At 33.0% G+C, this 17,349-nt stretch overlaps 1 protein-coding gene across 3 annotated transcripts in view; it reads left to right on the top strand.

Moving 5' to 3' along the window:
- The window catches only part of NUF2 (NUF2, NDC80 kinetochore complex component), a 31,887-nt gene extending 14,938 nt beyond the window's left edge, over window positions 1–16,949 (top strand). For 2 of the 3 annotated variants that reach the window (XM_011933342.1, XM_011933344.1), the window contains 7 exons: window positions 1,173–1,269; window positions 2,155–2,217; window positions 5,525–5,662; window positions 7,462–7,602; window positions 9,565–9,740; window positions 10,721–10,856; window positions 16,512–16,949. In XM_011933342.1, the coding sequence (XP_011788732.1) occupies window positions 1,173–1,269; window positions 2,155–2,217; window positions 5,525–5,662; window positions 7,462–7,602; window positions 9,565–9,740; window positions 10,721–10,856; window positions 16,512–16,646 (886 nt within the window). In that variant the 3' untranslated portion in view covers window positions 16,647–16,949. The remainder of the gene's footprint in view (window positions 1–1,172; window positions 1,270–2,154; window positions 2,218–5,524; window positions 5,663–7,461; window positions 7,603–9,564; window positions 9,741–10,720; window positions 10,857–16,511) is intronic. The other variant, XM_011933343.1, reaches the window with a different exon arrangement.
- Window positions 16,950–17,349: the final 400 nt, after the last annotated feature.

The following is a 17,349-nucleotide window of genomic DNA, read 5'->3' on the forward strand; positions in this document are numbered from 1 at the left end:
CTAAAAAAAAAGAAAAAAGAAAAACTAGTTTTTCTTCTAACTCTTAATTATGTAATACATCCTTTGGCTTTTTCTGTTGTTGATGTGTTAGCCTGATTTGTTTAAAGCCTTTAGCTTACTCTTCTAATTTGTGTCTGGAATATCGTCTTATGTAAGTGAGCAGTAACTGCCTGGACTATGTTCCTTCAGATCAGTTGATTCCATCAAATGTTTACTCCTACAACAGAGTTTTTTGTCTATTTGTTTTGTTTTTGACTTATAGGTAATGTAGGGAAAAGAATCACTCAACAGTTGTGATTTCTTGGCCTTCCTCATATATATATTGATTTTGAGCAGGATTTTTGAAATCTCTTCTAATTTATAGAGATGTCTTTGAGGTTATCTATTTTAGGTGAGAGATTTTCTAACCTGCCCCTGGTTAAAATTGCCTTTACAGGCAGCAGTAAGCTGAAAAGACTGGGGACAGGCAGACATTAGACTGTAACAGGGTAAAAGATACCACAAACTAAATCAAAAGAATGACAAAGTGGAGAGAAAATTTGCAGCACATGCCACAAAGCCTTACAACTCTAATAACAAAACCCATGTAATATTCCTAATATACAAATATACAAAACTACAAAGCAGCCCTATAAACTGATAGGAAAAAGTATAACTTAAAAAAAAATAGACAAAGGCTTAAAATATATAAAAACAGCTAATATATCAGATAGGCAAAAACTAAATTTGAAAACATTCATAACATTCAAAATATTCATATAGAAGAGATTTGAACACATGTAAGTGTTGTAAGGAAGGACTAGTAGTGGAAGAATGGATGATACGGGAGTAAGAGATGTGAGGCGATGATAGCCAGTACAGAGGTAGAGAAATCAGCATTACCAGAAGGAATACAATATTCATTTCATTAGGAGTGAAGTTAGAAAGGATAGGTATGTATGTGGATGGATCCATAGATTTGATAGTAGAAAACTGAAGGAGCTCATTTGATTTTTATTTTCTGCCTATAGTAGAGGCCAGATCATTCATTTTAAATGGTTGCCACATGAAAGGGTGTAATTCAGAAACATAAAAGTAGACGATTTCTTCATCTAAGTTATTTGAGGACAGGTATTTCATTTGAGCCTTTCAAAAGTGAAGAGCAGTATTGTAATCTATTTTGCTGTGTTAAGTTCTGTTCCAGTTGAAGAGCAAGAAGAGTTCAAGCAACTTTCAGATGGTATTCAGGAGCTACAACAATCACTAAATCAGGATTTTCATCAGAAAACGGTATCTGTTGTGAGGCACCTTAAACTTTAAAAAATAAAATTTGTTTGTTGATGTGGTGGGACATATAGTGGAGGTAACAGCACATTTCTTTCTCTATTACCAAAGAAATAAAATATATTTCTGTGCCTATTTGTGCCCCTTATAATGGATACATACTTCTCTCAACCATCTAGAACCATGATGGGTTTTGTTGGCGAAGTTTTTTGTTGTCTTATTGAATAGAATTTTTTGGGGTTTTCCTAGGTCTAGTTTTGCTGCTTCCAAACCATGCACTGTGGCACCCTGGATGCTGCAGTAAACTCTCAAGAATGCGTCAAAATATCTTGAATTTTCAAGGGAACCACTGTAGTACTCAGCATCTGTCATATCCTTGAATTCAAGGAAGTTCACAGTTTCCATGTTTGGTCACATTCCTTTCATATCCTTGTGAAGCTAGGGTTTTGGCATTTGCTGTGGTAAAAGCAAGTACAATGTAAAAATCACTGTGACACAGGAAATGAGAATTCTATATCCAATCTGAAATACACGCTCCAAGGTACATGAATGTATGCAGTACCCAGTAGGTACATACATCTAACTAGGAAGTACTCAAGGTTATTTAAAAACAAAATAAAAAATTTTTCTTTCAACTTATATGTATTATTTTTCAAAGGGCTACAATGTTAGGACATAAATACTTAGGCCGTTATTTGGACTTAACTACTTAGTAAAGGAGCTCTTAGATATTTCTTTTGGCTTAGGAGCATCATGAACAGAGAAAGTTTAAAGAATATCTGATCTAATACATTTAACTCCTTTCTTACCTTAATTTTATGAGACAGCAGTGAGTGGCTAAATCTAAACGTTTTGAATCATTATAAAACATGTGTTTGCTTTTTCCCTTAGGTAGTGCTGCAAGAGGGAAATTCCCAAAAGAAGTCAAATATTTCAGAGAAAACCAAGCGTTTGGTAAACATCTTTTCTTTTCACTAGCATTTAAAGTTTGAATATATTGTGTGGAGGAGTATTTTAGCTGTGTGTATTATTGTCAAATGTTTCTCCCTTTTTGCCCTCAAAATGAAGCAATCTTTTTCAACTTAAATATAATAGATGACTATTGTTTTAAAAAATACCAAAACACATAAATGTATGAAGAAAGTAAAAATCACCTGAAAGCTCACTATACAATCTGATGTATATCAAAGATTGTATTTGCTATGCATATGTAAATATATGTGTGTAATTTTACATAAATGATATTAGGCTCAATACGTCTTACCTTCTTTTTTCCCCATTTAACAATATAACACAGGTATGAGTTTTAAATAGATCCTCATTTATGTTAATGCTTGCATCTAGTTGTGCATTATATGTATATGCTGTCTTGTAGATCTGTTTAATCCCCTACTGATAGACTTTCACATTGCTTCTAATTTTTTGCTATTAAACAGAAATATATGTGTGTGTGTATCATATGCATACATATGTACATACATACATTTCTGCAACACGCTGCTTTTATTTAAAATAAATTTTTTTGTTTAGGATTTCTGGGTCATAGGAAATACACATGTAAAATTGACCAATGCAGCCAAACTGATTTCTAGAAAGATACCAATTTATATTACTACCAGTAGAATAAGAGACTGTCCCTTTCCCTACACCCTTGCCAAAATTGGATGTTTTCAGGCTTTTAAAATCTTTGTTACTGTTATATTGAAAAAAAAAATCTCATTTTATTTTTATTTATTTTATTTATTTATTTTTTTTAGACAGAGTCTCACTCTGTCACCCAGGCTGCAGTGCAGTGGCACAATCTTGACTCACCACAACCTCCACTTCCTGAGTTCAAGCAATTCTGCCTCAGCCTTCTGACCAGCTGGGACTACAGGCGCGTGCCACCATGCCCAGCTAATTTTTGTATTTTTAGTATAGTCGGGGTTTCACCATGTTATGCAGGCTGCTCTCGAACTCTTGACCTCGTGATCTACCCTCCTTAGCCTCGCAAAGTGCTGGGATTACAGGCATGAGCCACCATGCCAGGCCAAAAAATTCTCATTTTAATTTAATTCCTTTAATTCTAGTGATTTTGGCCATCTTGCTTAGTGATTTCTTGTAATTTCTTATTTTGTATATTACTTGTTTGTGTACCTTATTTATTTATTTATTTATTTATTTATTTATTTTTTGAGATGGAGTCTCACTCTTTTGCCCAGGTTGGAGTGCAATGGCATGATATCAGCTCACTGCAACCTCTGTCTCCCAGGTTCAAGGGATTCTCTTGCCTCAGCCTCCCAAGTAACTGGGATTACAGACATCTGCCACCATTCCCGACTAATTTTTTTGTATTTTTAGTAGAGACTGGGTTTTACCATGTTGGCCAGAGTGGTTTTGAACTCCTGACCTCAAGTGATCCACCCACCTTGGCCTCCGAAATTGCTAGGATTACAGGTGTGAGCCACCGCACCTGGCCACTTATTTATTTTTCAGTAAACTCCATGAATTAGGGATTTTAGCTCTCCATTTATTTGTCTGTCAAATTTATATATTTTTTGCCCATTAAAAGGTTTATGTTTTTATGTAATAAAATTTATAGATAAGGCCTTTAAGCTTTAATGTGTACATAGAAAGGACTGCCCTATTCATCAGATTATTTTTTAATACTATATTTTCTCATTATACTTTTATAGTTTCCTTGTTATTTTAACATGTATACTTTAGATCCTTGAGAAACTTACTGCAGTATTATATTTCCCTTATTTTTCTATCATTTTTTAAATTGGGAAATGCTTTCATCTGAGTAGTACTTACTATGGCTCAATTTTATTATTTACTTCTTTCTGTCCCCTTTAAATGCAAGTTAAAACAAACACTTTGTACTTATCAAGTTTAGACCTTTTATAAAGAGGAGACAAGTGATGAAAGTTAACACTATTGTAAGGAAAATAACTTCTAACTTGTAGAGCATTAAAAGAGAGTAGATAATGTGATTTGCAGAACTCTAAGAATAAAATAACAAAATATACAGAAATTACAGGAATACATTATATCGAACATGCAGTTTTGGCCTCTGAGTTAGCTGATCAAAAAGTAAGAATCTTTTCTTTTAAGTTAAAAATATTTAGACAAATTACACAACACAGTAATACATTCTTGTTATGAAATATTCTCTCTTTACATACATACACACACACACACACACACACGTATGTATGTATATAGAGAGAGGGGAGTATACATATCTATATATATATAGAGAGAGAGAGAAGGGTACGAAATGTGAAAGGCCTCCTCTCAGCCCATTTTACCTTGAGGTAATACTATTCCCTTCCTTTTTCCAACACCATATGCATACACATATAGAGGCACATAATCATGTATCACTATTTTGTTGTTCTGTTTTTATAGAAATGTATTTGTGTCTTATATGTTGATCTGTGAATTGGTTCTTTCACTTAATGTATCTGGAAAATCTTTCCTGTTAGTACATAGAGTCATAGAGGGTCCCCAGACAATGTAAATACAACTTATCAACAAATATCTGAGAAGAAAATTCATAGGAATTTTTTTGACATAATTTCAGACTTAAAACAACAAACTTTCAAGATAATTTCCAACCACCCTTCACTTCGATCCTTTGAATAGTTACATTCATTTTTGAAATTCAGGAGAAGGGAATTTGTTTTCATTCAGCAAGCATGTAGTGAGCACCTTCTCAGTGCTATAACTTTATTTGGGTACTTGGAAAACCAAGATACATTTTCACAACTCCAATTTGCTCAGTCTTATGAAACATATATTAAGTACAAAATTATAGAGTTGCACGTACAAAAATTGTACTGTTTAAAGAAGAAATGTAGAGAAAATGGGAGCAGGATTTTCAGGGATCAGTACAAATTTAGCAGGTAGACAGGAGTGGGATAATGATATTCTAGGAGACTCTACTGGTCAAAGAAAAAACACTTATACTTGTCTAAACATAAGGTCAGAATTACCAGATTGTAGGGTGCAGTAGGGAACTGGTGGGAGATGAGACTAGACAGGAAGAGAGGAAGAGCCATGTAATGAAAGGCTTTGAATGTCCTGCTAAGGAGGAGCTTGATCTTTGGCCTACAGACAAATGTGAGCAATTAAGTAGGTAAGTGATGTGTTCAGAATTTAATTTTACCCCCATTACAGAGAACATGAACCTAATTTCTTTGTTCTTTCCCATTATACTAGAATGGTAAATCACCAAGTTTATTATATCTAATATGTAAAAATGTTTTCTCAACAGAATGAACTAAAATTGTCAGTGGTTTCTTTGAAAGAAATACAAGAGAGTTTGAAAACAAAAATTGTGGATTCTCCAGAGAAGCTAAAGAATTATAAAGAAAAAATGAAAGATACGGTCCAGAAGCTTAAAAACGCCAGAGTGAGTTTTCTTTTTATTTTAATGCATTTGTATCTTTAAAAAAAAAAAAAAGCAAATTCTTGTTTAATTATGTGTTATTTTTTGGATTTCTGAATTATCTATACTTCCTCTTAAACTTTTTTTTGACCTTATTTCTTTGTAGCTTTTCTCTAGAGTGGATATGGGGAAAATAAATATAATTTCAAGACATTTGTTCAATTATGCAACAATTTTTCGAGGCTTTGCTCTGGGAGATCAAAACAGAAATGCTGGGTCGTGAGATTTAATTACTTTATTACAAGGGAGAAAAGTATTAAGTAATTTTACAAACAATTGTAATTATAAATTATAATATATACTATAACAAAGTATAAGGTATGCATGTGTGTGGATAGGGGTATATGAGAAATCTCTGTACCTTTTGATTAATTTTGCTGTGACTGTCTAACTGCTTGAAAAATTAAAATCTATTAATAGTATCAGAAAGAGAGGAGAGGAAGTATAGAGTGCTTTGAAATAATGTAATAAGGAGAGCCCAGTTTAGTATTGGGCTGGAAGTACAGGTGGAAGAGGGAAGGAAGAATGCTACCATTCTTCAGATGCTAGCATTAAAAAAAGACACTTTTCATTTTAAACATAGCAATACCAAGGCCCAATTCATTGTGTATGGAAGAACATGAAAGGCAGAGGGAACAGCATATGTGAATTCTGTGAGGTAGTAGGGAGTAAGGTATGTTCAAGATTATGGGTTATGTAGGAGATGGATTGACGTGGTGCAATACAAACTTAGAAGTGGGCAGACAATTTACCAGCTTTTGTGAAGCATTGTTTTTAAACTATTAATTTAAAAAACATATGTGGTTTGTCTTTGAATTTGTTATCTAATTCTTTCTTGAAAATTAAGATTATCACACAAGAATAGACAAAGATCACCAGAACAGAAATGAGAACCCAGAAATAGATTTGAGTATTAATGAGAAAAGGATGATTTATTTAAGAAACAGTTCTGGCTCAATTAGCTATTCATCTAGAAGAAAAGGGTGTTGGGCCTATACTTTGCTCTTTTACAAAAATAAATTTTTTATGTATTAAAAATTTACCTTAAAAAATTTTAGTTTTACTGATTTTAGGAGAACATTTATATAATCTTGGACTGGGATAGATTTTTTAAATTAAGATTGGAAACAGAAAATCTAGAGAGAAAAGTAGACATATTAGAACATAATTACAGTGCATATGACAGGTAGAGGGATTATATCCATGATTTGCAAAGATTACAAATTACTAAGAAAAAGAAAAAAACAAGGTAGATCGAGGGGTAGGCTAGTGAGAATAAGGGAAGGAGTCTTTGCATTGTTACCATGGTTGTAGTAAATATATGTTCATTTTGTAATTTTAGATGAGGAGTTAATCTTTTTAAAAGAATTAACTGTAGTAGTTGTTATTATACAAATGAATAGGAAGATTATAAATGAGTAATATGATTGATAGCCCAGGAGTAATCAGAAATAGTTTGAATATTAGCAAAATAAACTATTTTAATGTCATCATTAATAACTTTTGGAAGGTATTTCATCGAGTAATTTAGTAAAATTATGGCACTTTTCCTTTGAAGATACTTGGCAATTAGAAAACAATTATTTGTGCTTAAACACATGTCAGTAATAATGCTGTATTACTGACCTAGAAATTTAATTATTCCCTGCTCTTAAGGTTTCACTATTAAATGCAGAAATTATTTAAGAGCAAACAAATTGATATTACTGCAGCTTCATTAAGAAGAATATCAAACTGTGGTCTTTGTTTTTTGTCTTTCAAAGCAAGAAGTGGTGGAGAAATATGAAATCTATGGAGATTCAGTTGACTGCCTGCCTTCATGTCAGTTGGAAGTGCAGTTATATCAAAAGAAAATACAGGACCTTTCAGATAATAGGGAAAAATTAGCCAGTATCTTAAAGGAGGTTTGTATTGTATGGAATTTTTATGTCTTTGTTATATACAGTTTACTATAGTTCCTTGGATTTTGCTTTCACTTTTTGTTACTGTTTTCCTAAAGAAAAGCAGGGTCATTCTACTATATAATAGATGTGGCAGTGTATGCTATGAAAATGACACTTTTCTTTTTAAATATAGCAGTAGCAAGACCCGATTTTTAACCTTCAGATGAAATTAATAACTAACCCAGCACATTGCTGTGTATATTTTGGAAAATAGTACAGTAGCTCCCCCTTATCCTCAGGGAATTCATTTCAAGACCCCCGGGGGATGCCTGAAACTGTGGATAGTAACAAACCCTATATATATGTTTTTTCCTATACGTACATACCTATGATAAAGTTTAATTTAAAACTTAGGCACAGTAAGAGATTAATAATAATTACTAATAAAAGCATTTATAGCAATATACTGTAATAAAAGTTATGTGAATGTGATCTCTCTCTCAAAATATCTTATTGTACTAAACTCACCCTTCTTCTTGTGATGATGTGAGATGATAAAATGCCTAGATAAATAATTGAAGTGAGATATTGCTAGGCTACTGTTAACCTTCTGACCATACATCAGAGTAAGGATCATCTGCTTCATGTGATCCTAGATCCTCAAGGCACTATGATGTTGACAGTTGGATGTTGATGACTGGAGAGCCAGTAGTGTATACAGCATGAATCTGCTGTGCAAAGGGATGATTCACTTCCAGGGTCAGGGCTGGGCATGGTGGCTCAAGCCTGTAATCCCAGAACTTTGGAAGGCTGAGGAGGGAGGACCATTGAGACTAAGAGTTGGAGACCAGCTTGAACAACATAGCAAGATGCTATCTCTACAGAAAATTTAAAAAATTAGCCAGCTATGATGGTGTATGTCTGTAGTCCCAGCCACTTGGGGGTCTGAGGTGGGAGGATCACTTGACCCCAGGAATTCAAGACTGCAGTGAGCTATGATCGTTCCACTGCACTCCAGTCTGAGTGACAGAGTGAAGCCCCATCTCAAAAGCACACACACACACAGACATCCAGGGTGGGATGGAGTAGGATGGTGCAAGATTTAATCACAGTACTCAGAACAGCACACAGTTTAATACTGATGAATTGTTTATTTCTAATACTTTCCATTTAATATTTTTAGACCACAGTTGACCAGGGGTAACTGTAACCATGGAAAGTGAAGCCATGGATAAGGGAACGAACTACTGTCATGGGATTTTAAATTTGTTCTACCAGTTGGAAATGACGTTAGCATCAGAAAGAAAGTTCCAACTTAGTGCCCAACACTGTATCTAGGACCTATGGAGAAATTTAAAGTTTATGACATAGTCCTCTGCCCTGAAGAAATGAGAGCTAATGGCAGTTTCTCAGGCTACAAGCTTGGAAATCCTTTTTTACTTCTTAACTTGATATCTTCATCCAGACTGCACCTCCAGGATAACTAACATTACATTTGATAAACAATTTCCTTTTTGAGATAAGTAGGGATTAGAAGGTGAGATTGCCCCAAGTATTCTTTCCCAACTACATAGTCCCCTCATCTGCCATTGAGTCACCCAAAAGAGATGTGTATCTACTGCTTTGAATTGTTTCTAACACCTACCCTTTTCCCTTTATTTTTACTACTTGAGTTCAGATCCTAACCCCCTCAACTCTAGTCTCTTAGCTAATCTTCTTAACATGTCTCCCTTTCAGTCTGTGCTGATAGAATAACGTGATGAAAACACCTCTCTAGTTGTCATGTCCTTTCTCAGTATCTCTGGTGCCCCCCTGTTGTCTCTTCTGGTTCGTCTGCATTTTTCTGCCAGGCTTTCAGGCTTTAGAGTTTTATCTCTTTTAAAAATTGTGTTTAATTATAGTTCATCCTAGAAAATACTCTTTCATTTTATTTATAAATCTTCATTGGTTATGTTGACTTTAAATACTTCTTATAAAATACAGAGCCTGAACTTAGAGGACCAAATTGAGAGTGATGAGTCAGAACTGAAGAAATTGAAGACTGAAGAAAATTCGTTCAAAAGACTGATGATTGTGAAGAAGGAGAAACTTGCCACAGCACAATTCAAAATAAATAAGAAACATGAAGACGTTAAGCAATACAAACGCACAGTAATTGAGTATGAAGTTGTTTTCAATTTTAGTGTATTAGAAAGCGATTATGAAAAGCAAATACATTTTTCCCCCAGGATTTCAAAAAAAGAGTTTAAACAGTTTTATCTTTATTTCACTTTTAGTTGACTAAAATAGATGAGTTAATTATAAAACTTACACTGCTATGTCTAGATATAGAGATGGCTTAGCTACTCTTTTCCTAGATATACAGTTCCAATTCCTTTGCATCATTCTTCAGAAGGGTTCTGATGCTACTGATTATTTCAGTGCACTTTAGAGATAGTGGTTTAGCTTGCATCAGAATGAACTAACTGGCCTATCTTATAGTCCAGCTGGTCTTTAGAGTTACAACATTTGTGTTTTGAGGAAAAAGTCTTATATTCAGGTAAGAAGTAATACTTTCCTAAGTATGCAAGTATGTTTTTAGCCAGTATGTTAGGGTCCTTTATTAGTAAAGTACCCATCAGTTGTAAGAATGTGTTTTTAAAATACCTGCCCCAGATATGTCTCTGATGCCATTCCTTCAGTTCCTAAAAGGTATGTTAGAGATCATTGAGTATTTCCTTCATACTGCCTCATGCAGATGAAAAAGGGCAGAACCTAAGGATTTTATATTTGTTGCCAAACTGCTTTGTAGAAAAGTTAAACTGATTCACACCTAAGTGTGTACAACTGGGGAAATGTAACTTAAAAAATCTTCATTTAAAAAATGTGTTTATTTATTTATTTACTCATTCACTGACCCACCAATGAGGAAAAAAAAAAAATCTCATTAATATATTGAGAGAAATAGTTCATGCTATGTTATGATGTGATTATAGCACCACTCTTTGGGGTTTTCGTGCCTTTGCTTTTGTATCTTGAGAAGAGTTTTGGGTTTGTCAAACAAATACTGACACATGGTCACTTTGGAATCAAAACTAGAATTGTGTTTGCCTTTTTTGTTACTGAAGATTAAATATTAGCTGTCTTGATTTTCTTTTAGGGATTGCAATAAAGTTCAAGAAAAAAGAGGTGCTGTCTATGAACGAGTAACCACAATTAATCAAGAAATCCAAAAAATTAAACTTGGAATTCAACAACTAAAAGATGCTGCTGAAAGGGAGAAACTGAAGTCCCAGGTGAATATGTGTTCATAAGAAGTTAATTTCAGATAATCTCATATGTATTTGAGTTGTTAACTGAAACAAAACAGCTTACTTGGTCTCTGTGTGTAATGAGACTTTTAATGATACCTAAAATTATTTACTCTTTATTCTTGTTTTGAATATATTTACCATAAAGCTTCACAAACAGTCCTAAGTTTAATGAGAACAGGTGTCTTGTCTCCTACATTTTTATCTTTAAAATGCTAGTACAATGCTAAACATAAAAGGTTTACCTGTTTCTATCCTTTTAACTGCCACTGTCTCTAACAAGTAGTCTATTTCTGATATATTTATTATATATTTATTCTCTCCTTATCTTTTGAAGTTTGATTTATATCTTCAAGAGTGTTCTACCAGAACAATAATTCAAACTGCTCTGCCAGAAATCACAAAAAATTGCTATTTATTATGCAAAATCCCTTAGCCTCTTTTTTTTTCATTCTTTACCTTGTCTACATTGACAACTTACATCCAGATTTCTAAAACTGCTGATACCTGATAAATATTTAAACATCTGCTGCCATTACTTTCTGCTATCCACACCCAATTTGTAAAAATTCTTAATACTAACAGAGCCACAATAGACAATTGCCTTATCTGTTCTCAGCACCTTATCCCCCAGAAAAATTGTGTTGTTAGCACTTGCATATGTGAGCATTATCTTAAGGCAACGTTAAAAGGAAGGAAAGAAAAGGGAATGGAGCAAGGAAAGGAAGAGGGAAACTGGAAGTAAAAGAAATAAAATGGTTGGGATTTCACTTCCATGGTCTTCCCAATACACTGGCCTGCTTTTTTCTGTTCTTTTTTTTCCTTTTTTTTTTTTGTATACCTCAACTAATTTTCTTTTTCCTGCCTCTTAACTTGGTATTCACCAAGAGTCAGTCTGTCTAGTATGGCGATTAGGAAGACTTAGCAGATATTTAATCCTGCTTCTTAACCAAATCTAATCAAAAAATATTTATATGTTATAACGTGGTCTAGGAACAGTTAGTGAACCAGTTACTAACAAATTAGTAACTAGTTACTAACTGAAATTTGAGGCATCTTTGTCTGTCAGTTATGATATACCCATGCCTACCTTATATTACTTTGAGTTTTATGCCTGTATGTGTTGCCAGTTACATTTTCCATTTCTTAACAGTAGCAACTGTCTAATGTTAACCTTAGCATATCATGTCAAACCATTCCTAGAATGCTGCCTTATGTGTAGTATGCTTTCCATAAATATTTATAGAATTGAAAGGTCATCTAGCATGGTGTTTCTTAAAACTAGCTGTGTATTCGAATTCAGTGAAGAATTTTAAAATGAACAAATCCTCACCCAAACACATTGATTAGCATCTCCAGCAATGGGGCCCATGAAATTGTGTTTTTTAATGTGGCATTTGAGAACCACTGATAGGCTTGGCTTAATTGTTTTCAGTGGTATAGAGTTTTCAATGGGTGTGGTCACCCAAGCTGTTCTGCTAGGTCAGCTTTAATTGTTAAAATTCTGTCTCTTATTTTGAGTTTAAAATATTTATTTCTGTACTCTGTAGTCAGCCCAGATCTTCTCTGTGGAGCAAATGTGTATCCTTTTCTGCTTAATAACCCTTCAGACATTTGAGGATAATGATCATGGTTTCTTTCAGCCTTCTCATATTCAGGATAATTAGTCCCAGTTTTCCACCATTCTTTATATAGCTTCATTTTCAGATTTATTACTGTCCTATTTATTGTCATCTCTATTTCCTATTTGTCATTATTCTGCTTAAGGTTTAGAACCCAGTGCTAAACACAATCTTCCAAAATAATGATGTGATCAACAAGATCCAAAGCACATTTTTAATAAAGCATAATATTGGGGTGAATTTTTAGCAACAGCATCTCACCTTTGACTCATATTGACCCTGTGATCAACTAAAGGACTCCTGTCTTTTCCACATACAGTTCTGCCACGTCAAGAGTTTTTCACCATACTTTAGTGCAACTGTTACTTTTAATTCAGAATTTTACTATTTTAGGTTTTATTTTATTTATTTCAACCTAGATTTCAAAATGTCAAGGTTAGTTTAAATCTGTCATTCTATCTTCCACCGTAACTATTTCTCATTGCTTAGTGTCACCTCAGATTTGATCTGCATGCATTTTTCTTCAAAATAAAAATGTTTACTAGAACAAGGTCCTTTGCTGCATTGCAATTTTTTCATCCTAGAGGCATAGAACTATTGATCAAAACTTTGGGTACAATTGTTCAACTTGCTAAGTTGTTCTTACCTACCTTGATTCAGGCTACATTGTGATATCTATTTGTTACACAAATGAGAAGGTCTCTAAATACTTTGGTAAAATCAAATACTTTGTGTCAAAGAACTCTCCTTAGCTTACTTTATAATCATCCTTGAAGAGAAAAAAGGATATATTATGATTGCCAAATTGTTCTTTGTGCAGTTCTGTTGCATTTTGTGATCATCATAGTCTTTTTTCATTAAATATTCTTTCCCATAGATAATTTATCTCTTCTAGTTTTAATTATTATCTTCATTTGGATAGCTTTCAAAAATCTATGTTTCTTGTTCTGGCCACTCACAACAAAAATAATATTTTAAAATTACATTAAACATTTTCCCACATCTGACCTCTTCTTCACTTTCTGTCTTTCCCTTTTCTTTTTCTCTCTTTTGCTCAACTTCTTCATAAATTTCTTTGTATTTCTCAATGGCATCATTTTCTATCACAAAACACTGAAATTTTGGACTTGCTTTAGATAATCCTGACATCCAGATAATCACTAAGTTAATTTAATGATTGCTTTTACATGGTGGTACTCTTCATACATGTACATAGCCCTTCATACATACAGCGCTCTTACTATTATACATCTATCACATAATTTTGTAGTAGTCATGGATTACAGCAACATTTGCCAAGTTTCTTTGATTTTAGATTCTTCTGCATCAAATATGCCTTGAATACTAAGTACTACTGCATATATCCTGCTAAAATATTATTCTCAATACTACACTTTCTTGTTCAAAACCAGGGCCATTTTCTTTCAGTTCATTCATTCACCCAGTCAGTATTTCAACAAATGACCAATGTATCTGCTAGGTGTCAGGCTTCACACCTGATTCAGAGAGTAAGTTGTGAACAAGGCAGGAATGATTTCCACCTTAGGACTTTTAAAATTTTCTATCTAAGCTAATCATTTCCATTATTTAAGGCCGAGTAGAAATTATTTCTTCCACATAACTTTCTTTTACTTCTTTGAAGTATCTTTCTCTCCTCTCTCAAATACTATAGCACTCTCAGTCTATTTCAAATAATCTGGATCTGTGCTGCCCAGTGGATAGCTATTAGTAATATGTGGCTATTTACATTTACATTTAAATTAATTGCAATGAAATAAAATAAAAAATTTTTGTTCTTTATTTGCACTAGCTATATTTCAGGTGCTCAATATCCAGTCTGTTCTGGTTATATGTTCATTTAGGAAAGAAAGCATAACTGGCGTCTTTCATTGTACTATTGTACTATTTACAGTGCTACTTATACAAAGTACTCAATAATATATTGGGTTGATTAATTTATACGTATGTGATAAATGGCTACACTGGCTATAAGACTCCATGGATAGTGTATAGTCTTAAATATTTCTGATTTGAAAAGTGAGATAGTTATCTAGACTGACACTGTCCAACAGAACTTTCTGCTGTAATGAGAATGTTCTTCTGCATTACTCAATACTGTAGCCAGTAGGCACATGTGGCTGTTGAGTCCTTGACGTGTGACTGTTGCAACTGAGGAACTGAATTTTTAATTTCATTTGATTAAATTAAATTTTATTAAATTTAAGTAGCCACATATGTCTACTGGTTGCTATATTCGACAGCACAGAACTAGCCTTTGAGTTTAAAAATATTTAGCTTCAATGAGGCCATCACAGTAAGACTTACTTATTATATGTGAATTAGGGTGGATTAATATTATAAAATTCCACTTGGATATAGAATTTAATTGAAAATGCTAAAATACATAGTATTTGTCAGGGATACGATCTGTCACCATTAAACATCTTGTGAGGGTTGGCTTAGAACTTCAAATGTTTTTGTCTCTGTGCCTGTGCCACTGGAATTGGACCTTAATGTTTCATTCACTTGTGGCTCTACCAGCAGGATTTTGCTCCTCCTTGAGCGTGTTATTTGTTCTCAGAAGGAAAGTATTCCTTTGGGTATTTTGAAATGGTTGGTTCAGATACATACAGATGGTATATCTTAATTTAGTCACACTTAGTTTTGATAGTTTCTCATAAGTAATATCTTTCTACCAAATTTATTCAGCTTTCTTTTTTGGAATGAATAAACATATACTCATATAGAACTAGAAAATTAAATTGATTTATAGCTGCTGAATGTGCTGTTTTTTTTTTTATAATGACATTCACACAAGCTAGCAACTAATTCACCTTATTTTTCCTACAAGATTTAAGAAATAAAGCCTTCAAAAATTTTGATTTATTTTCCTATTGGTTCATATTCTATCATAGTTGTAGTAATTTGATACCTGCTTAGATCTCAGAAATATAAACACACTCTTCTATTTTTGTGTTAGGATTTAATAACTATGTTTGGATTTTTGGAGAATGTTTAGTCTTAAGCATATATTTACATTCACTTAATCTGTAGTAATAGCTCTCAAACTTGCATAGGTGGCAGAGTTGCTGGAAATAGTGTTCTTTTTCGGAACACTGAATTTATACTATATCAAATTATAATCTATGTAATTTATTCAGATAGTATCTCTGCTAGAATTTAAACTAAGATAAATAGTAGCCAAAATTATAGGCTTAAGAAAAATTTAGTGGGAGAGACACTTAAAATTGAGAACATTGTATTCATATACTGCTTTTCTTCCCCCATTGGAAAAAGATGGCTGTTTTATTTCAGTGGCAAAACACATCCTGTAACCTTGTAAAATACCAATTTCTTGTGGTATTACATATATTACAGTTTGAGAATTGTTTTGTCTAAGAGAAATAAATAATGAAAGGAGGATCAATATTGTATTTGACAAGTATGAAATGGAAGAAAATGTGTACAGGCTAATTTGCTTCTTATTTCATCTATAAAATTTTTTTTCTTTTTTAAAATTCTTAGCACATCCATATAGGCTTGAACTATCTGATCAGTTTGTTCAAACAACTCTAAAAGGTATTAATATATTTTTCAGTCTTATAGATTGCTTAATAAATCTGTTTGCATACATTTTAAATGATAATCAGGGTCAAATGCAGAGAGTATAGTTATCTACAGTAATCTAGTTATTTTCCATGTTTAACATGGAAAGCTCTAAAGTAAATTTTTCCTTGATAATTATAAATATGTTTGTTCTTAATGTATTAAAATCCAAACCATTTGTCTCATGTCTCTCCTTTGTTCTTTAAGTAGCAAACTTTTTTGATGTGTTTGTACAGCTTACAGAATGAATTTTTAATAAAAGCAGACATGGACATGCACATTTGTATGTGTGTGCATAAGAGTTTAGGCTTTAAAATATTAATAAATATGAATAAACTTGGAATTCTTATAACCATTTGTAGTTTAGGTTGTTGCATGGAATAATTATTATTCTGTTTCATTTTCTACCTAGGAAATATTTCTAAACTTGAAAACTGCTTTGGAGAAATACCACGACGGTATTGAAAAGGCAGCAGAGGACTCTTATGCTAAGATAGATGAGAAGACAGCTGAACTGAAGAGGAAGATGTTCAAAATGTCAACCTGATTAACAAAATTACATGTCTTTTTACAAATGGCTTGCCATCTTTTAATTTTCCATTTAGAAAGAATAGTTAAGTTGAAGCAAATGGAAGTAACAGAAGTACCAAATAATGTTGGCTTCATCAGTTTTTATACACTCTCGTAAGTAGTTAATAAGATGAATTTAATGTAGGCTTTTATTAATTTATAATTAAAATAACTTGTGCAGCCATTCATGTCTCTACTCTGCCCTTTGTTGTAAATAGTTTGAGTAAAACAAAACTAGTTACCTTTGAAATACATATATATATATGTTTTCTGTTACTATAATGGCTGTTGTTTTGTTTATCGACATAGGGAGTTGTGGCATTATTGAGTCCAGCCTGTGCCCTCAGCATTGTGGTTGAGATCTCATTTGATCCTTACTTCAGCAATTCCAGTAAAAATATCCAGTATATATTTTTATTACTACATAGATAAAGTAATTATAAAGGTCCTAAAAGATCAGATAGCTGAAGCAAAATTTGAACTCTACTGGGTATGATATTGAAGTCTAGAAGGTTTCAATGTACCACACTTTCCAATGTAGTTAACTGAAAGAGAAAGTTTGAGTTTAGTAGTCAATTTCTTCATTGATGCGACTGGCATTTTTTTCAAGAAAAATGAGTTAATATGTGTAAAGTGACTAAAACAGTGCCTGGCACATGGTAAATACTCGATAGCTCTTA

Source organism: Colobus angolensis, unplaced genomic scaffold, assembly GCF_000951035.1.
Source record: "Colobus angolensis palliatus isolate OR3802 unplaced genomic scaffold, Cang.pa_1.0 Scaffold126, whole genome shotgun sequence".
In the NCBI taxonomy this organism is placed as follows: Eukaryota; Metazoa; Chordata; class Mammalia; order Primates; family Cercopithecidae; genus Colobus; species Colobus angolensis.